The sequence below is a fragment of the Panthera uncia genome, assembly GCF_023721935.1.
Source record: "Panthera uncia isolate 11264 chromosome B2 unlocalized genomic scaffold, Puncia_PCG_1.0 HiC_scaffold_24, whole genome shotgun sequence".
NCBI classification, from domain to species: Eukaryota; Metazoa; Chordata; class Mammalia; order Carnivora; family Felidae; genus Panthera; species Panthera uncia.
In genome coordinates this window covers 81,561,166-81,583,310 of record NW_026057580.1, presented here as the reverse complement: position 1 = coordinate 81,583,310, position 22,145 = coordinate 81,561,166, and the positions used below count along the sequence as shown (strand labels likewise).

Below are 22,145 nucleotides of genomic sequence, written 5' to 3'. Positions count from 1 at the left end.
CTATCCTGTAAGTATCAAATCCAAAGTTTTCTGGCTGGATTTACTTGCTGATTTCTCTACAGGTGAGCCTTCCCTGGCTGTTTGCATGGTTGACTTTCAACATGTAAATCTCAGCTCAAATGCCTACTAACTTTTGATTGCCTGCGTGATAATCAAGAGAAAAATGAGAAATGGGATTCATAAAATCCCTAAGTTCTGACTTCAGCTATTAGCTTCTACCGCACCAGATTTACAAAAAGCAAATGATCAGCTTAATGTAATCCTTAAGTGATAAGCAATGGAAGAGGGAGAGAAAAGCAAAGGATAGCAGGACTCAGAGCCTGCATAATTGAAGAGTGATTATAGTACATGCAGGAAACTAGAAATAATATTTTACATTATTTTCATTTCGGCTTTTCCCTATACACACATCTCCATTTTTAGTTTTAGGTTTTTTTTTTGAACAATTCAGATTTTTTTAATGTTTATTTATTTTTGAGAGAAAGAGAGCACGCACACGTGTGGACATGAACCGAAGAGGGTCAGGGAGAGAAAGGGGAAGAGAAGCTGAAGCAGGTTCTGCACCGACAGCAGTGAGCCCAAAGTGTGACTCAAACCCAGGAACCATGAGACCATGACCTGAGCCGAAGTCGGACACTCCGCTGACTGAGCCACCCAGGTGCACCACACCTCTCCATTAGAACATAAAAACTTTGAAGGTTAAAATCAGTAATTATATGTAGCCTCCTTAAATTTTGAAGTACAATGCAAGTAAAAAGAATATACGTCGTTTATATGCAAAAATCTTCCATTTAGTTATGTGATATAATTACTCTTCTAAAATGAAACAGCAAATAACCTGCATTAAAACAGTTACACAATACAATTCACTTCAATATTGTAAATGTTACCGTTCAGTGATTTTCTGGGCAAAGGTTAGTTTTCTCACCTTGCACTTTGGACACTTCTGGGCATTCCTCTGCCCATGCTCAATCTCACTGGCCCAGTGACGCAACAACTTGTCCCCTTTTTTGTACTCCTTGCAGCTAACACCTTCATGCCAAGGAGAGTGGCACTTAAAACACCAGACGAATTGGCACGTGGGGCACTGGATCTGTATAAGGAAAAGTAACATTAAGCACTGGTAGACATATTGACAGTTCCTAAGAGGATAAGAATGATGATGCTTGAGGAGATTAGCTTGAAGGTTATAATCTGTCCAGACTTAAAATATTACCCCGCTATAAGATTACACTACAATGAGATGTAACTGTTCTATTATTAAAGGAGGAAAGAATTGCTTTGACATGGATGGTAAGGCTGTTTGTAGACCATACTGGAAATAAACATTGGGACATTCTGGAAATTATTTTGGCTTTAAGAAAATCTTCTAGATTGAAGCACAGAGTAAGATCTGAAGTCCACAATGCTCTGAACCTACAAACTGAGGCTGCTACCCTGAAATTCACATTTTCTTTGAACCAATTTCCCAGGAGTTTCCATTGCTATTACCAATGGCTTCATTAACTTTTATAAAATCAAAGCCCCACAGATGCTCCATCAAATGAAAAACACACTGGCAAATAAACTACTATACCAGCATTTACTAGTAAATGCCATCTAAAATAAAGGACATGTCTCATTTGTTATTAATCTAAGGGAGGTTAATTATAAAATTAATACAAAGGATCCTATTAGAAATATATCTGTATGGTGATCCTGTGGCCTGTACCTAGGAATCCATCAAAAAAATGTCTTTGCATTTTCACTATGTAGAGGTATATGTGAGAGTATGTGTTTATGTTCATTGAAAATATCTGTTTTCCACTTGATATGGAAGACATTTTTCTTACTTCCTTCATTTTGAATGATAGTGAGGTGTCCCATTCTCATACAATATTTCTGGTGTTCACTCTCCAAGAACATATAGGCATAATTTGAATTTCTCAGCCCTGCTGGATTAAAGTGAATAAAATGTCTCAATATAAACAAAACGGATAACTATTCTCCATGCTCCTGTATATTATTTCACACAGCATGAGTGAATTTACTGACTACACTTTGAAAACTAGTTAGAATTTCTTTTGGTAAACTGCTGACAATATCTCTGCTTATTTTCTTGGAAAACCACTTTTTTTTTTTTTTTTGACAACAAAGCTTCTGATATAGAGATTAACCAAGGAGAAATTACAATCACAGATCTTATAACTCAAAGCACTGCAGTTTTTACTAATGTCAAGAATAGATAATATTCTTCCTATGTAAACATGAAGTAACAAAAGTACTTTTGCTTTTAATTTATATCAAAACAAAATGTTATTTTGTCAGAAAATTTTAAACATCATGTCTATTTATTTATTGAAATTCTCTTAGGTATAACATTTATACCACTGCATGACATGAAGTATTTATTTTTACCTCCAAAATAATGCTACAAAGTAGACAGAATCACAAGTTTATAGATAAGGAAACTAAGGCTCACAGAGATTAAATAACTTGTCCAAAGTAACGTAGCAAGTTTGCCTTAAGAAGAAATTTAAACATAAGTTTGTCTAGCTCCAAAGCCAGCAAGAAAGAAAGTATTCTTTCTTCAGCATTTGAAAACAATAAACATAGAAGTCAAAGCCATGGTTAAGCTATTCAGTAAGTCAGAATTCTTCATGACTACCAACAAAAAGTGAATGTTGAAAATCCTTTTCAAAATTTTATTTACAGAAATTAGGAGACTTCTTGGTTATAAAAGGGAGGCATGTTGCTATTTAGCCATTTAAAGTAATCATTTTTGCCTTCTCTGGTCATTAAAGTTAAATAGTCATTTTAAAGTAAGAAGAATGAGTTGAAGTGGGTAAACTCCAGATAATAAAACAATATAAAACGATCATCTCCCCCTTGTCATTGAACAATGAGGAATAAATGTAAATATCACATGAGGCATATGAATGTAACTTTCTCATGTAATGAATGAAATGGGGAAGAAGTCAGAAAGACTCGTTTTTCCTCACGCGTCTGTGATTATCAGGACTTGAATATTTAAGTAAATTCCCTTCTATTCAACATGATTCATAATTTTAAATCACTGACCTCTAGCACTGTCAAATAAGAAAAAAAAACTTCTTTGCTTTTTAATCAGTCAGATTGTGTTTATGAAATGAACAGAAGAATGAATGAAATGGCACTTTGACACTGGGATTAACTCTGTGGATGTCAGACATCAAAATGGTTCAAGGATCTTTGTGACCAAGTGCTAAACTATCATCCCTATGGATCCCTAATGAAGACAATTAGAACCGTGTGACTCTCCTAAGGTACCAGAATGATAAAGAATCTGATACGTGGGTGTCTACACCAGGGACTCAGGCTCCCAACTTTGCATAATAAACAGCTAAGTCCTGTGGCAATCTTCACCAACGCGAACTCGGTGGCAAACTGAAAAGAGTTTCGCAGTAAGCTCTCAAATGAAGATGGATAATTTAAATTCAGATCCAACTGCTTACTGTCTCTCACTGAAAACATTAAAATAACTATTGTTTTGCTCTGGAGTAAGATAATAAAAGGATTAATAGTCAACCCCAACAACACTGTTGTTCTATATTGTCTACATGCTGTTTGGTCTGAAGATGCCTTATTCATTGTGACCTTAACCATATTCAAAATTGGCCTTCTATAAAACACAAACGGACATCACTGCTGCATCTTCTTCCACTCCTTTTTTTAATACTTTTTCCTCCACATGAAATGCTGTCTTACAACCACAGCCCTTCCACACGGAGTGCCTGCCTTCTGAGTAATTATATTCATGCAGAGGCCACTACATTCTATCCTTTCTGTCCCAAGTGTGGTTGGAGGGGCAGCTATATCAGCATCGCCTGGTAGTTTGCTGGAAACAAAAAATTCATGTCACGGCCCTTACCTACTGAACTAGAGCCTGCATTTTCACAAGGTCCCCTGGTGATTCACATGCATGCTAAAGTTTGAGAAGCTCTGCTCGATACCATCTGACCCTGTATCCCTGGTCACAACTGATTACAATAGGGATGAGTCCCTCAGCAAACGCATGTATCCACTGGCTGGCAAGCAGTCTATGGGGTGGCTGGCATGAGTTTGTGTAGCCGGGTGCTCATAGTTGAACAGAGATTCAGCAAGACAGATTTATTCTCTTGAGGAGTGAAACGGGGATACACATAAACTTTACCTCTGCTGTGAAGACAAAGGTGAGAAAAGCTGAGTGAGCACAGTGCAGATCACAAAAGGGAACAACGGACATTCAAGTCCAGTGACGCAACAGAAGGGCTCTCATGCAAACAGAAAGAGTGCTGTATTTTCAGTGGCTGCTGAGGCTGTTTTCCTGCCCTTCCTTCTTCCTGTGGAGCCTTGCAGGAAACCTCGTTAACTCAGGTAGCTTGAAAGAAAGTATATCTCTGTCTCTTGTAATTGGAGAAAGTCCAATGAACACAATCTGTCTATTGAAATCTTATCTGGATCAAACACGACTTGCTTGAAGATGTCTTCCCTATTCCTCCCAAAGAGATTCGGTGTCTCTTTTACAGAACTCCCATTAGACATGTAGATGTCTAATCTCCTTAACAGGCTACAAGTTCACTGAGGACAAAGGATGTCTCAGGCATCCTGTATTTCCTGAGATAAGTAACATAGAACTTCTGGCACATGGCAGGCACTCAAAGTTATTTGTAAAATGAATTATTTTGCACACAGGAAGCACTACATATTGGGTAACATTAAATGAATTCAAAGAAAAATCAACATATCTATCTAATTTATGACTAATGGCTGAGATGGTATTATTTCTTAGATTACTAGATGATATTTACTAAATATTTTATCCACATGACATTTTACTGAGCATCACGATCATGATCAAACTCTCCTACAAGAGACAGGGGGCTGCAAGTGTTTTAAGAATAAAGTTATCAGAGTTAAGAATCTTGAATAACTTGTCCCAGAATCCATGAAAGATTAAAAAACCTTTATATTACATTTTTGACTTTTGAATTCCTTTAGTTTTTACAGAAATATGGGCTACAGTGACACTCAGATGACAGGTTAAACCCATCTACTTGCCCTCAGCAAATGGTGTTTTCTCTTGACAGTTCGTCATACCAAATAAAAAAAAAAAACACAACATAAAAGAGTTCAAAACCAAAAGGCACCCCAGAAACATCTTTTTTTTTGGCTGAATCACAAAATCATTTTAAATCACAAAATCATTACTTACTAAACATAAAATACTAGATAATCTCTGTGTATAGATGCAGCATTGCAAATATGAGCTAACTCAGTTTTCTAAGAAGAATTTGTTTTATTAGAAGTATAGGTTAAGACAGATACTCAATAATAAAACATATTCACCATTCATTTACCCATTCAAAAAATATTTATTGAGTACCTTCAAGTAGTAGGTACTGAATGTACTGATTTTAGGCACATAAAAAAGAATGAAAATACTTATCCTCAAGGAATTTACTGAAGACAGATAGATACCAACCCAGAGAGCTATAAAACGGTGTCATAACCACTAAACTAGAAGCTTCGACAAGTGGGTGCCATAGCAAAGGTGTTTCAGAGAAGGCTGGAAGAGTAATGTTCAGAGAGAATGTGGCCTTGAAGGTTGAGTGGAATGTGTCTGGGGCAAGTGGTGGGGTAACACTTCTGGCAGAGGGCACATCCAAAGCTATCACAGAGGCTGAAAGCACCCAGTGTATGGGGGGAAATAGCAAGTGTTCTAGTATGGCCCAGAGATGTCACCTCAACTGGTTCAATCCTCAGCCTTGCTGAAGTGTCTAATAAACAAGTCCACTGAGTCTTACATTTATGCTCCTATACTCTTGATGCATCTCTCAAAATACACTGTGGTCCAGAACTTGCTTACATGAAACATACAACTTATGGCTTTGTCCGTAGCTTAACATGACTTAAGTCTTTGTCAGACTAGGCTGTGCCCTAAAGAAACTGATCAGTATATAAATAATAGAGAAATGGCATGGTTATAAGAAGTTTTATGATAAGATGGTTTTCTTGAAGACAAGAAGATTGTGAAGAAGTACAGGGTACAATAGAGAGGAGAAAAGTATTCTTTGATGCATGGCTTCAAATACTTTCAAAGAAGCACTATTTGCTCCCTTATATGATTAAATCCTAAAGCAAGAGTGGCAGGTTCTCCACATGGGGAAAACATGGCTTGACTTCTTGCCTTGATTCTTAGTTTGTAAGATTGGTCCATTAGTCCCCTTCTACTTGGGATCTCTCCCTGAATATAGTGTCAGTAATATACAGGCTTCACGAGGCACTGTTCCCTGAACACAGTCCAAATGTGGCCCAGTGACCCTTGCCTTAATTTCTCACAGCATAGTGAACCTAAGCTGGAAAATGAAAGGAAAACTTTCCTAGAGGGTAGGGATCAAATGAGGGCAACAAACAAACAGACAAACAAACAAACAAACAAACAAACAAAAAACAAGTTAACACATAAGATAACCTGTATGGAGATATAGTGGTTATTTATATAAATAGCCTTACTGACATCCCTCATATTGATTTCTAGGCTCCTTTTACATATGCAACACACTATTTATCACACAATACATTCACTTTAGTACTAGCTTTCATTTTCAATAGAAAGACATACTCTTCTAGGGGTTCTGTCTTTGCAAAGAGTCCTCTCTCCCTAATTTGAAAAACATTGTTTCATACCAATCCATTTTGCTTCTACCACTTGGAAACACCTTTAAGCATTTGTAGACTTTTCCTCTAAACCTAGAAAGCAAGGCCCAGAGAAGAATCTGTCTCAACTTATTTCTTGTTTGAGGACCTACCTCTTCATAGGTGAACATAATTGGCACTGGAAGATTCTGCCCTGATTTAATCCAAAATTACTAGCCAGAGCAGTATGGCATCATCTAATTTTCAATAAGACATCTATTCTGAACACAACACAATAAGGCTAATATCTCAGAGTCAACCCATCTAAAGAAGCAGGAGGACCATCTAATTACATAGTGTATGTGGGGAAATGGGACTATTGTCTGTGACCAAAGGTAAAAACAAGAGATAGGTCTCAGCCTGAAGGTAACAATGAATTCTTTCAAAACAGAAGGGAATTAGTCTGTAAGTAGAAAGTTTCTTAAAAATGGGAGTGTTGAATCAATGTCTGAATGGCCACCTGTAAGCATTTTGTAGACACGATTTATGCACATGAAGACTGTTGCATTAGGTTCCCGTACAGATCTGAGAAGGTACATATGGCAAGGTAGAAGTACAGAGTATGGTAGGTGAGAAATGCACAGAAATTCCAGACCATTTTAGAATGAGCACCAGACTTGGCTTACTTCTACCCACTCTTCTGCACATGGTCAGAGAGAAATGATTCTTCAGCTTGTCTCTTCTGCTGAAGACCCAAGAGATGATGTAATGAAGTGAAAAAAACAGCAACAGTTTTCAGTCTCAATGTAGGTCGGTTTATGGTAGCTATGAGTCTTGATTAAAACAATTATTGTACTTTTTCTAAAACATCAGATGGAGGCTAAAATACTAAATGAATTCTAATATTTGGCCTTTGTTGTTAGAAGTTCAAGTAAGGAAACTATAAAATATTGCAGCTAATTTATACATCAAGAAAGCAAACAAAGAACTTTAGTAAAGCACTTCATTAGTAACTAGAGGGGAAAATGCATCCCAATAAAATTTAGTAGATCTGCATCATAGCTGAGTGTTACACATTTTTTTCAAAGTTAGCATATATAACACACCCTTTGTTTAAGCTGGCTTCTTTAAACCAGGGTAGACGACTTCATCTTTATCTCGCTCACAAATCTATGCTAGCAACAATCATTTAAGAAACTATACTTGTTTTCTACAGCTCCCAACAACAGTGATGCATTAATGCCAAGAGAAATTGTTGTGTATTATAGCATAAACTGATCTTGCAGGGCTGATGCACAATGTGATTCTCAATTTGTAAACATTGTCCATTTAAAGTGATGGTGTCAGGGAAAAACCAAAAAGCAAAGCAGCATGCTAGCCACACTTTCATGGGAAACCTTTAAAAATTTTTGTACACAGAAAAAAATTCTCAAATTATCTTTACTAAAAGAAAGCTTAAGCATATTTATTTATTTATTTATTTATTCATTCATTTATTTATTTATGAAAATTGTTTATTGGAGGTACACCTGAAGATGTGCAGCTGGCATTTGAATAAAGAATAGGCAGGCCCACAGAAGCAGAAATAGTGGGAAGTCACTGTTAGCACCAAACAGACAAAGCAGGAAAGAGGTTTCTGCAGCTCAGTGAGAATTAGAAATATGGGGGGATGGGCAAATGAGGAGGGCACTTGTTGGGATGAGCACTGGGTGTTGTATGAAAGTGATGAATCATGGGAATCTACCTCCAAAACCAAGAGCGGACTGTATACACTCTATGCTAGCCAACTTGACAATAAATTGTATTAAAAGAAAAGAGATATGGAGGAGGGACCACCCAGCGGGAGGTACAGTCATAAAAGGGACATGGCTACTGCTAGAGCTTTGCATTGAATTAGGAAGGGAGTGAGGAAGTAATGCATCTACTGTTCTCTCCTCCCATCTTCCTGTTTCCTGCCAATGCCAACATTTGGCTGAACCCAAATAGGAATCAAGATGTCAGGGAATCTGGAGAAGGAGTTCAAAGAGGCAACTTTCTGGAGTACAGAACAGGTCAGAGAGGATTGAATAATAGACACAGGAAGAGGGTAAATTCAGTATTATCAGAATTCCAGCCTTCCAGTTAAGCACATTTCAAAGTATACCAATTACAAACAAAAAGCCCACTGATTTGATTATAAAGCCCTTAGAAAAGTTCTTTTGCCATGCAAGGAAACCATGTATTTGCACAGCTTTATAAAATCTGATTTCTACCCGGAGAGAGGAAAAAAAAGACTGCTAAATATATAAGGTAAGAACATAGAGGGAGTTTCCCCAGATATTTTATTGGCTTTTTTCTTTCACCTTACAATGAGTCAAAGCACCATTTTGTGAATTTTCAAGGTTTTGTTTAATATTTGTGGGAAGAAGAGTGGAGATTATTATTAGTTATGCCTGAAGGAAATCATAAAGAAAATGACCACTATCATGTTTCCTTGTTGATTATGCATGTCCTTCAACTTACTCCAAATCAGTATGAAAAGGGGGACCATTTCTTCGTTTACACCTGGAAATAGGAAGAAAACCTAGGGCTGCACATACCTCAGTATTTTACTGAGGAGTATAAAATGTCTGCATTTAATCATTTGCCATTCTCTCCTTTTTCCCATGAAAAACCATAACTTTCTCTACCTCCCAAAATATGTGTTATACATTTCTGTGAATTCAGTCACCTCCCTCCTGCCTCAACCTCCTCAAATATTAATGCTTGCCATAAGATCCCTCCTCATGAGATCCATGCTTCTTGGATACCCCTTTGAGGCCCCAAAGGGTCTTCAAACAACATTAGCAACACATTTCAAGATGAATTTGTTTTTCACTCCTCAAAGTGACTCCTCTTTAAGACATAGTCAATATCACCCCTCCTTTACTCCCACCATCCACCAGTCACCCAATCTTTTATTCCACCTGTCTTGTTCTTGACTCCTCTATATTCCTCCCAATAACCTAGGATTGCTCATTCTGTGGCCCCTGCCTAATAATGATGGCAAACATAATAATTTCTAGCAAGTGTTGAACACTTAGAATGTGTCACACATGGTGCTAAGCACTTTACATGTGTCACCTTGTTTAATCCTTTCTATGCCCTTTTGGCAGGTACTATTAGTAACCCCAGTAAAAGATGTGAAAACTCACAGGTGCAGAACTAGTATGTGGAAGGCTGAGAGTTTAAATCTAGTTTGAAGCCAGTTCTCTGACCCACCTTTTCCAGCTTGGCAAATTCAACATTTCAAGGCTTAGTTTACTCTTTAATGAAGCCTTTTAAATCTCTCCTGACCTTTCTTCTCCCATGCTCTCAGCATTTTCTATGCACATTTATTACAGTACACATTATTATATATGCATTTTCCCGTTTATTAGTTCCGCCAAATATATTTTAGAGCACAGTCTATCAGATACAGGGCTTGGCACAGCTTATCAGCAGTCAGCGAGCCTGGACCTGGCCTCCTAGAAACCAGTGGGAGAGACTTTAAGCAAATAACCACACACATATAACCATAATATCCCAAATGATAGCTGCTATGAAGAAAAACTTCTTCTAGTGGTAATGTGTCTGTCTCCAGGTATCGCATGAACACCATTAAAGCCACAACTTTAGCATTTTAATTTTATCATCACTAATGTGTTCACTACATTGATATGCAGTTGTATTAATAAATTATAGGAACTGTTCAGGCTAGAAATTTGATTTCTAATTGGAAATTGAAATCAACTTTAAAGAAACGAAATGATAAGATATTGTCTCATGACAGGAGTTGCAGGAACAAGAAGATAAATATGGATGAGAAAACCTGGATTTGCACAAAGGCAAGTTTGTCTCCAGGTAAATTGCTCAATTCAGGAATATACTTGTTCTATTTAATATAGTAGGAGTTTACTGGAGTTCAGAACATAACGAAAAGCTCTATGTACTCAAACTTCTGCCAGAAAGGAGATGCTGAATGAGGGCTTGGAAGATGTACTGCACCTAAGAGTTCTTCTTACTGCTTGTTGATCTATTCTGTTTATTCCTTTTTCATCTGCAGTGTACAAAAAATGTAACAAGTGGTATTTGCAAAGCTATTCAAATGAAATCCCAAAATATGATATTTTAGATTTCAAATTTCATGTGAGATGATGTATCCAAAGGTATGTCCTAATACAAAATAGCTGAATTGACAGAAATCATAATAAATGCTCAAAGAGTGACATCTTGGATCATGAACTATAATTCAATGACACAAAAAGAGTAATAATGAAATACACATTAAAGTGTTTTATCAATAGGTACAAAACCCACTTTAGGCCACAAACAATATTATAATGAGATTTTAAATTGCCCAGGCATGTTAGATCTTAGTGGTAACCTTTTTCTCCCCCTCTGTTTCTGCTGTGTTATGACTCAATTCATTACATTCAAGTACTTGAATTCTTAAAGTTATGATGAACTACACCAGGTTGGAAGTGGGTTCTGTTACTGGGGAAGTGGAATTTTTAAAACTAGAGCAAACCTAAAAAATAGGCACTGACGTACTGCAAAGAACAAAGATACTAGTCTCAGTGTAGGGTGCTATACTATAATCATGAATATTGCAGTTGGTTTGCTGATACATTCATGTTTGAGCTCTCCTTACTCATGAGAATCCAGACAGGTATGGATACCTGAATCAAGTAGTTCATGTTAATGTAAGAGCTTAGACTTTAATGCTGAAAAATGCTACATAAACATTGTATGAAATAGTAAAAACCACTGCTTCAGGAATTGTGTGTTATCCCTAGAACTTTGTACAATATTGAAAGGGGGAATTATTTATCTTTTCTGTTAGACATCTTCTCAAGAGTAAAGATGAGTAATAACAGTAATCATCCCCAAATTCTGTGGTAGCTTTACATTTTTTGGAAGTTGCTTAACAGTTTTACTTTATATTGAGATTTTCATCTCTCACCCATTATCAAGGATTTTAAGTGTTGGTGATCAACATTTATTTTGTGTTGAATTTCTCCTCTCCTTGAAACAAATTCCCTTCTCCTTTGCTAATCAGAAGTAAAAAACTGAGCTTACTAGGTTTGACATCTTGATCCATTTGTCCCCTACGTTTCTTCTTAGGTACAACCCAACTGATAGGAAGACTGGTATTGGCAAATGTTATCAGAGAGTTCATGGTTAACTGAAAATCGTACAAATATGGGATCTTGTATTTTCAATTTTTACATATTTCCCTCTCAATACATGTGCATTCTAATAAATCATGCTCATCATCAAATGATTTGGTGATTTTGGATGAAATGAGACCTATAAAATTTTACTATAGCTATAATTGCACCTTAACTTGAATCTTTCACCCATTTACTAAGAACAATATATTTTTAAATAATTTCCACTTTGACTCAATTATGCATACATGTTTTAACTACCCAAAATTCTAAAATAGCACAGTCTGTTTATATATATAGAATATATACAGTTTATACATATTCTATATATTCTCTATATAATATCTATTAATTGTATCAATATATATTTTATAAACAAATTATATAAAATATATATTATATATATGATTCCAAACATAACTTAAGAAAAAAATATGATAAGTTATGGGATAAGAAGTCCTTGTAAAATTAGTAGTTTCTTCTTTTAAATTTTTTTTTTAAGTTTATTGATTTGTTTTGAGAGCATTAGCTTGAACCATGGAGTGGTAGAGAGAGGGGGAGAGAAAAATCTTAAGCAAGCTCTGCATTGTCAGTGCAGAGCCTGATGTGGGGCTTGAACTCACGAACGGTGAGACCATGGCCTGAGCCGAAATCAAGAGTGGGCCATTTAACTGACTGAGCCACCCAGGTGTCTTCAAAATGAATAATTTCTGATAACACCAATAACATAAAATTGGAAGAAAAATAACTTAACCTAAGAATATACAGAGTCAAATAAATGTATTCTATTGATGGGGCACCTGGGTGGCTCAATTGGTTAAGCATCCAACTTCAGCTCAGGTCATGATCTCACAGTATGAGTTCAAGCCCCGTGTCGTGTAGGGTTGTGTGCTGACAGCTCAGAGCCTGGAGCCTGCTTCAGAGTCTGTGTTTCCCTCTCTCTCTGCCCTTTCCCCACTTGTCCTCTGTCTCTCAAAAATAAAATTAAAAAAATTAAAAGTATTCTATTGCTATTAAGTCAGTATTCAAAATCACCGTAAGTGCATTATTTTAGTTATATAGTTTGCAATCTCAAACATGTACTTTTTAGAGAACAAAAAACAAGGGTTGTCTTGATAGTTATGAGACTAGCCTGCACCAAGGCAGTAAATAAAAGAATTAACTATGAGAGCCAAGCAATTTCAAAGCCCAGTTACTCAGTAAGAGGCTTTGACTAACCTACTCTAGCTCATCATTGTAACGAGTAGAGGAAGGTACTTCTAAACCACAGTCCCTCAAAGCTACAGAATGAATAATGCAGCAACCACTGCTTCTAACACCAGAGCATGGGCAAAGACTTACCTTAAATGGAGACGACTTCAAATAGCCTTTGAAACCTCTTCATCCTGCCATTCTGCTGTAATGACAAGGATGAAAACTACTGCCATGGGCCTCATTGTCTTCCCTCTTCATTTACTGCACACTAGACCAGGTGAGGCTCAAAAAATTGCAAGACAGTTGTTCTGGGGTGGGCCTGGGGCACTGGGTGTCTAAAAGCCCTCCGGGTGATTGTAATGTACAGTCAGTGCTATGAATCAGTGATTTGCTCCCACAGTTGCTGCTCTCATTTGCCTGTCTTCAGTCTTGCCCTCCCGTGACATCCTCTACTAATGCTGCCAGAATGATCTTTCTGTAATGCCTACAGAATTAAATTAAAACTGAGCACAGTGGAAGACTCAACATGATCTGCTTTTAAATACCTGACCAGCTGCCTCTCCCTGGCTCTCTCCTGAGGAGCTCCACCAAGCACCTGTTTCCAGCATGCCTGCCTCACCCTCAGGGCCTGCACACTTACCCATTCCTTGCTCTGACATGTTCTCCAACGTTTATCTGTTTATCTGCCTGGAGAACTGCATCTTCTGCAAAAAGTCTCTCCTGCCATCCTAGCCTCCACTCCTCCATCAGTGTTCTCAAAGCCCAAGTGTATTTGGGTTCTCGTTTTTTGTTTCTTCTGTTGTTGTTGTGTTTTGCTTTTGTTTTGTTTTTTTGACTAATCATATTGAACTGTCATTTTAGGACATGTGTCTCTCTCACCTTCACCTTCACTAGACATTTTTGGAGCAAGGACTAGCTCACATTTGCCTCTGTATCCCCCAAATTTAGCACACTGTCTGGCCTATACTGGCATTTTGTACTTGCTGAATACATGAATGAAAAGCATTTTATACTATTTGCACCTATCACAGACAGAGCCAGAAGAGATTCACTTTGGGTCCACTGAAAAAGTCAAGCTTACCCCCCCAAAAAAGTATTAGTATTTACTTAATATTTAGTAATAGCAGTGACAATTACTTTAAAAAGATTAGCCTTTTGATTAGGCTACTAAATGAATTTTAAACATGGTTAAAGTCAAAGAAAAACTTTAATTTAATCCTCAAGAGTGCTCTCTTATCATCAGCCTCCCCAAACCACATATTTTTAGAATCACAGCCAATATACACTCACCTTAGACTTCTAAGGGAAGGAAGCCCACTTAATGCCCACCACAAGTTGGCCTAATTAGGCATCATGTGACATCTAACCCACAACTCTGGTGAACATGCTTACTTTGTATTTGCTTTCTGATCTGGAAGGGGTGGGAATATGTCCTTTTTTCTTGAAGGTTGTAAAGTGCTTGCACTGAGGACAAGGCTTGGTGCTGGAATCAATACGGCCAAGTTCCAAGAAGTACTTATATTTGATGGAATCTTCATGTGTTAAGTTATAGGTAATCGTTCTTTCTTCCAGGAATTCAAAACATTCTGTGATAGGGCATTTGATTTCTACTTGGCCAAGCTGTACCTGTGTGAAAGAGCAAATGGGAGACCCCCCCAAGAAAAGCACTGGTTAATTTTCTGTTCTTTTTTTTTTCCATACAGTATTGCTTATTTCATGATTACAATAAAGGATTATTCGTCATTTTTCATGACTTCTAACCTAATAAATGGCAATCACTTTGGTACCTATATTGTGCAGTACCAAAATAATCACCATATAAAGTTTCCAAAATGATTTACAGCATATTTAAGCATTCTCTATCATCATGTTTGTAAACTTAAATGGACCTAAACCACAGGCTCACCAAAGAAGCAAATTATCATCCCATCCTTCCGGAAACCTCAGCATTCAGACAATGTTCCAGCTAAAGGAATAGTTGGATGAAAAAGTGATTCAGATTTTTCAACCTAACTACAAAGTACCTCAGCACTAAGTTTAAAGCACCTCTAACTACTATAAAGGAAGAACAAAGGATTTTCAAAGTACATATACATATATACAACACATAGTAGTTTTAAAATATTGCCAATAATAACTCCATTTTCCCTGACTCATCCATGTAACTAACATGGAATAGTTTTTATGTCATCAGAATCACAGGAGCAAGTAAGAAAATTACACCAATCACATTGATGCAAAAACAAAACAAAACAAAACAAAAAAAACACATGAGATCTGGCTACAACTGAGGTCATTTATAAAATGAACTTCTTCACAGGACCACAGAGTTAGGTTAGGAGAGAGGAGAAAGATATACTACAAGAGTACATTTAGCATTTGGTATGGGATTCTAGATAAGTTTGGCATGAAAGATTATAGCATATGAAGCACCAAGTGTGGACACGACTAAATTTTAACAAATGAAGAAAATAAACTACTTTGTAACAAAGAGTTCCAAGAATACTTTCCGTAAGTAGTGAACAAGAAGTGTTTATATTTATACATCATGGCATCATAATCTCTTTTTGTATATCCTAATATAGCAAAGGGAGGCCGTGAAGGCTCCAAACGGCAAATAATGTTAAACCATCTCTTTCTCTCACTTGGGTGAAATGTCACTTGACATTCTGAGAAGGCAAAACACATTGACCTTAATGAGAAAAGCCATCTGTGAAAACTGAGGGAGTGTCTGGAGAAAGAAAAACATCACCACAAAGAACAATTCCAAAAAAACACACAACTAACATCAGAGTAACTTTTTTTCCCACTTTGCTGTGTATCTGGCACAAATTTGAGGACAGGGAAAGTACACAGGCTGGGAGTGTGTGGGTGGCTGAGTCGGTTATGCATCTGACTTCAGTTCAGGTCACGATCACAGGGCTCATGAGTTTGAGCCAGTTCGTGAGTTTGAGCCCCACACGGTTTGTGAGCTCAAGCCCTGCATGGGGCTGTCTGCTGTAGTGCAGAGCCTGCTTCAGATCCTCTGTCCAGCCCCCCTGCCTACCCTTCCCCCCATTCTCATGCACTCTGTCTCCCTCTCCCTCTCTCTCTCTCTCTCAAAAATAAACATTAAAAAAAATAAGAGGCCACAGGCTGAAGGATACATGAGATGATACATTTAATACCAGTAAAGGACACGAGCCAGACTGATAATGAAATGAAAAAGGAGCGTTGGATAAACCTCCTTCTTAGGATAAACTTGCTGAAAGTGTATATTGCTACATAATGCTATACCACTATTGTATAACATGGTCTAGAGAGATTTTTCAAACAATGGCCTCAAATAATTTTTCTATTTTTTATGATGTCTGCTTTTAGTTACAATCAGATTTGCTTATTACACTTGTTATGGGGTTATGAAATGTGATTATAACCCAAATTAAGGTTTATAATAAATTTTTCAGTTATAGTTCAAGACATAAATCCTCAGAAGATTTTAAACAGACAAAAAAAAACATGTGTGACATTATTAAAAACTGGGTTAATGAAACATATGCAACTTTTTAAAAAACTAATACATGTTTCCTCTTTTAATATTCTGTCAACATTTATCAAGCTGATTCCGAGCCAGGTACTGGATTAGGTGCTGAAGCATTGCAAGTGCCTATCAGTAAAGAGGTAATCATGATACAGAGCAGTGACCATGCCTGATGGGCAAGAACAGGGTGTCAGGAGAGGATATGAGGAAGGCTTGGTAACCTTACCCTTGGGAGGTTCAGAAGAGGCTTCTTGGAAGAAGGAAGGTTTCAAGTGAGATCTTAAGATTAATAGAACTTAGCCAAACAAGGGTGAAGGTGTTTCAAACACAGAAGATAAAACACGGACAAAGGCTTGGCGGTAAGAGAATACGGCACATTTTAGTGGGGTACCCATAGTTTCCCCACATCCTAGTTGGATCAAATGTATACTGCCCTAAGGTATATGCATCTTAACTTAAAGATGACAGCCACAGAAGGACTGAAAGATGATCAGTAAGACTGGACCACAAAGTGAGAGTATATAAAAACACGGGTGTACAGATGAACTGAAATGAGAGTGTGAGGGCAGAGCACGGAACCACCCTAAAAGTGTGTTTGTTTTCCATATGAAAATGAAAAACCCCGACTTTCAGCATGTGAAAAACAACTCCTTTTCATTCCACAGAGAAAGAGTTCCTTTGGGCCATTTCTTTTTTTTTTTTTTTTCAACGTTTTTTATTTTATTATTTTTGGGACAGAGAGAGACAGAGCATGAACGGGGGGAGGGGCAGAGAGAGAGGAAGACACAGAATCGGAAACAGGCTCCAGGCTCCGAGCCATCAGCCCAGAGCCTGACGCGGGGCTCGAACTCATGGACCGCGAGATCATGACCTGGCTGAAGTCGGACGCTTAACCGACTGCGCCACCCAGGCGCCCCCTTTGGGCCATTTCAAGTGACTCTTTATTCTTGGGGAACAGCATACTTTAGGGGGTAGGAGTTATTTTTTTGGCTCCTTGGTCAATGTTTTAACCTGGCCTCCCTCACCTATAAGTTTGTTTGTTTGTATTTATTTATTTTTCAGAGACAGCATGAGTGGGAGGGATAGGGGGGAGGGGACAGAGGATCTGAAGCAGGCTCTGCGCTGACAGTAGTGAGCCCGATGTGGGGCACCTGGGCCAAAGTCAAACACACAACTGACTGAGCCACTCAGGTGCCCCACCTATAAATTTATTTTAACTGCACAAGTGACAACAATGGAAGCAGTAATTTCACAGCCACCCAGGGACAGTCAGGTCTTATAGAAATGAATGTAGTTTAGGGACCAGAACAACCCAAGGTAGCTCAAGGGAGCAGGTTATTTTATTACTCCTTCAGCAGTGAGTGTTCATTTCCACACCACATTGGGATACCTGTCATCTAACAAGCAACCAAGGACCTTGTCTTCTTCAGTGTTTTCCAAATCTGTCTGCATATCTATCCACTTGCATACAACACACACTTTCTTCGTGTTCTCAAACTCTCTGCATTTTGCTTATCCTGTACCTTCTCTTCTTTCTGAAAGCTGCAAAATCCTTACCCCACTGCAATGGACCAAATGATCTCTACTTTATTAAGCAGATAGAAGCAATATGATCATATTCACTCATCTTCCCGCTACCAACTCTCTCAGAATCTATGTCTCTATCTTTTCTGTCCTCCTTCCATCTAAAATTTAGGGCCTGAATCTGCTTCCGGGACAACTGCTTGTGTCTCTTAAAGTGTTTGCTGAGAATTCAGGTTTTCTGGCCCACCCAGGACCTACTAAATTTGAATCATTGCTGGTAAGCTTGTAATAGGCAGTTTGGAACAATTACTCATACAATTCTTCGAAGTACTTATAGTTCTGCATAGTAAGATTATCTCCTTTTTCATAATAAAATGCTACTCATGACCTATGCAATCTCTTGGCCTCTACATATCTATCTTTTTCAGAATAATTTCCTCAAAAAAATCACAAATAATCATGATTAAGCAAAGTGCATTCATTTATTTATTCAACAAGATATGTATTTCATCAGTTCAAGGACACAGTTTCTTCAGCATTTTAATATCTCAAAAGTCAGGACAGTCTTACAATCAACAGTCTTAAGCATTGTTCCATTGTTTAATTTGCAGTTTTTATTTTCTTGGTGGCACGTAACACAATATTATATTGTAATAATTGTATGTTATATACAATCATGTGTATAATATTGTATATTATACAATATAATACAATATATAACAATTGATCATGTCTTAGATTTCAATGAAATGAGTTTTTTACAGGTTAGGCACTATGGTGGACCCTGCAAAAATGAAGGGAGAGAGACACAGGGCTTCTATGCAGGAAATGAGAGACAAACAAGTAATAAACCAGGCAGATTATAGTCAGTGCTAGAGGGAACTATGAATCAGGGAAGGGATCTCCAAGGAGGTGACAATTTGAACAGAGAACTGAAGTGTCCTCATGCAGAGAAACTGGGGAAGAGACTACAGGCAACAGAGGCGAGGACATGGCCCCAGGGCAGAAGGTGCCTGATGTGCTTGTGTTCAGAGAACAGAACTGAGTGGCTGAGACACATAGCAAATGAGCCAGATCGCACAGGCCTTGCTGGCTGTGATAAGAACCTATGGATTATACTCTTAAGTTCAGTGTGAATCACTGAGTAGTTTTATGAGGCGAAGTGACAGACCTTGATTTACATTAAAAAAGTCACTCAGGGCCTTCCTGGAGAACGGACTATAGAAGGACAAAAGTGGACACTGGGAGAATAGGGCTCTAGATTATACTTTTCTTCTTACCAGTGGCCTCTGACTGTTTCAGCCCTCCAGGCAGTTGATGATGGATGACTGAACTAGGTGACAGAAGTAGCCAGATATAGGGTGCATTTTGGAAGACGAACCAGTGGGGTTTGGTGATGAGCCAGATATTGAAAATGAAGTAAAGAAAGGAAGCAAAGGTAACTCTAGGATTTTGGCTTAAATAATCAGATGATGGGCCAATGCTACTCACTGAGAAGTGTCTAATAAAATAGTTTCTGTAGATATGTGATATTTGCTAGACAGGATTCACTGCAAATTTATTATAGAAACAGGAATAAAGATCATTACTCCATCCAAAAGCCCATATATTTGCTCCTACAATATTACAAGTAAAAGATATAGGTCCAGGATATAAAGTAGCTTTAAGGTATGAATTCTGACCTTGTAGAACCTTAGAAAACAGGAATCAAATTTGTGTTGATAGCCTATTCTAGCAATTTGGATTTGATGATAAGAATTCCCTTGAATATTTTACCCACTGTTTAAAACACTTGTTTTGAATTAGGGTAATCATAAACATATGCAAAAGTAAGCAGATTGATTATGAATTCTTCAGTACCCATTCTCTAGCATCAACAATTATCAACTCTTGGCCAATCTTGTTTCTTCTGTGCACTGTCCATACTGTCCTCCCATATTATTTTGAAGCAAATAGTAAACATCATGTCATTTCATTCATGAATATTTCTGTATGGATCTAAAGAAAATAAGTTCTTTAAAATACATAACCATGATACTAAATATCTTCTTAAAATGACAATAATTCTTTAATATCAATTTAACAGTTCAAATAACATGTCATCTAACTCCTGTTTCAAGGATTTTATGTACTTAATATACTTAAAGATATTTTAAATTTATGCTGTATTCAATGCTAATGCCAGTTTATATCACTGAAAAATAGCTGTCCAATTCTTCTGGACAAAAACATGTCCATTCTTGTAAGACAAAATTACTTAACTCTAAATCAATCTCCAAGTGTCTCCAGGAGACACTATTACCCAGTTAACATTCAAGCTAAAAGGCTAACTTGCCACTTGGGACAACTCAGAAGTAATTTAGTGACACAGGTGAGGGAAGAGGCCTCTGGAAAAGTGTCAGATTAATTAAATCTTCCAAAGAAAAGGACAGAGAAAGTTTAAAACTTGGCTTTCAAAGCTTGATTTATGAAAGGTATGGTTTATGATTTCAATCTTGGTTGTAAGTGTTGGTCATAATAGTTTGCAGGGTTCCTTGAACTTTTGTTCAGTTGATAACAATTTAATTTTTCCTTAAAAATGGAACATGTTAATATGACAGAGGAGAAGAGACTACCACAACAAAAGCAATAACAATCATGAAATGTACACAGCACCTCCTACATGCCAAGCACTGTTCCTTCTATTTTTAAGTTTAACTTTTTAAAGTAAATCTCTACATCCAACATGGGAGTTGAAGTTACAACCCTGAGATCAAGAGTCTCATGCTCTAGAGACTGAGCCAGCTAGGCACCCTGCCAAGCACTGTCTAAACGTTATCTTGCATTAATTACTTAGTGGAGCACTAAAGAGGCAGATTCATTTTCAAGTTCATGGATCTCCCATGACTTTATCATTTATAGGAACGTGGCTGCTTTTTTTTACTCAACAGCTACTACAGAGCATTGTGCTAGATGCCTTTGAATATTTGAAAAAAAAAAACAACAACGAAAAACATCAAGTCAAATATCCCAGAAATTCTCTGAACCCCAAGCAAAATAAATACAAAGTGGGGCACCTGGGTGGCTCAGTCGGTTAAGTGCCTGACTTTGGCTCAGGTCATGATCTCATGGCTCATGAGTTCGAGCCCCGCATTGGGCTCTGTGTGGACAGCTCGGAGCCTGGAACCTCTTCAGATTCTGTGTCCTCTCTCGTCTGCCCCTCCCCCACTCATGCTCTGTCTCTCTGTGTCTCTCAAGAATAAACATAAAAAATACTAATAAAATAAATACAAAGAAAATCAAGCCATAGGCACACCAAATAAAACTGTCAAGTACCAAACACAAAGTATCTTAAAAGCGAAAGAGGAAAAAGGTACTCCCACACAGAAAACTTCAGCCCCTACTATCTTGCTGGTAAATTCTACTGAGAATTTAAGGATGAAATAATACCAGTATTACACAACTACTCTTAGAGAATAAGTAAAAGGGTATGAGAGGGAGGGGTCACTGCTCAAGTTGTTTTATTAGGTGGACATAATCCTGATACCAAAACCTGATAAAGACATTGTAAGAAAAGAAAATTTCTAACCAATCTCTTTATAAACATAGATGCAAAAATCCTAAACAAAATATTAGGAAACCAAACTGAACAATCTAAGAAAAAGGCATCAGATCATAATCAAAGAAGGTCTACTGCAAGAATACAAGTTTGGTTTGCATTCAAAGATAACTGGTATAACTCATACATTAATATGGGAGAAAAATCATATGATTATCTCCATAGAAAATTATCTTCCATAGAGGAAAAGTATTTGATAAATTCAACACTCATTCATGTTAAAATCTTAGCAAACCAGGAAGAGATGAAAACTCTTTGTTAACCTGATAAAGAGCATTTACAAGAAAACCTACAATAAACATCACATTCAATGGTGAAATACTGACAGCTTTCTTTTTGAGATTGGAAGTGGGTCAAGTATACACTGCCACCATTATTCAACATTGACTAGAGTTCATAGCCAACATAAGAAGAGAAGAGAAATGACAATAAAACAATTAAAAATGAAGATATAAGATCCTCCATTTCTCACAGATTGCATAATTATATATACAGAAAATAC

General features: G+C 37.3%; 1 protein-coding gene across 1 annotated transcript in view; it reads right to left on the bottom strand.

The window, feature by feature from the left end:
- RNF217 (ring finger protein 217) overlaps positions 1 to 22,145 on the bottom strand; it is a 129,878-nt gene that overhangs the window by 36,828 nt on the left and 70,905 nt on the right. The window contains exons 3-4 of the mRNA XM_049654296.1: positions 14,394 to 14,627; positions 929 to 1,093 (exon numbers count right to left, since the gene is read on the bottom strand). Of these exons, the coding sequence (XP_049510253.1) occupies positions 929 to 1,093; positions 14,394 to 14,627 (399 nt within the window). The remainder of the gene's footprint in view (positions 1 to 928; positions 1,094 to 14,393; positions 14,628 to 22,145) is intronic.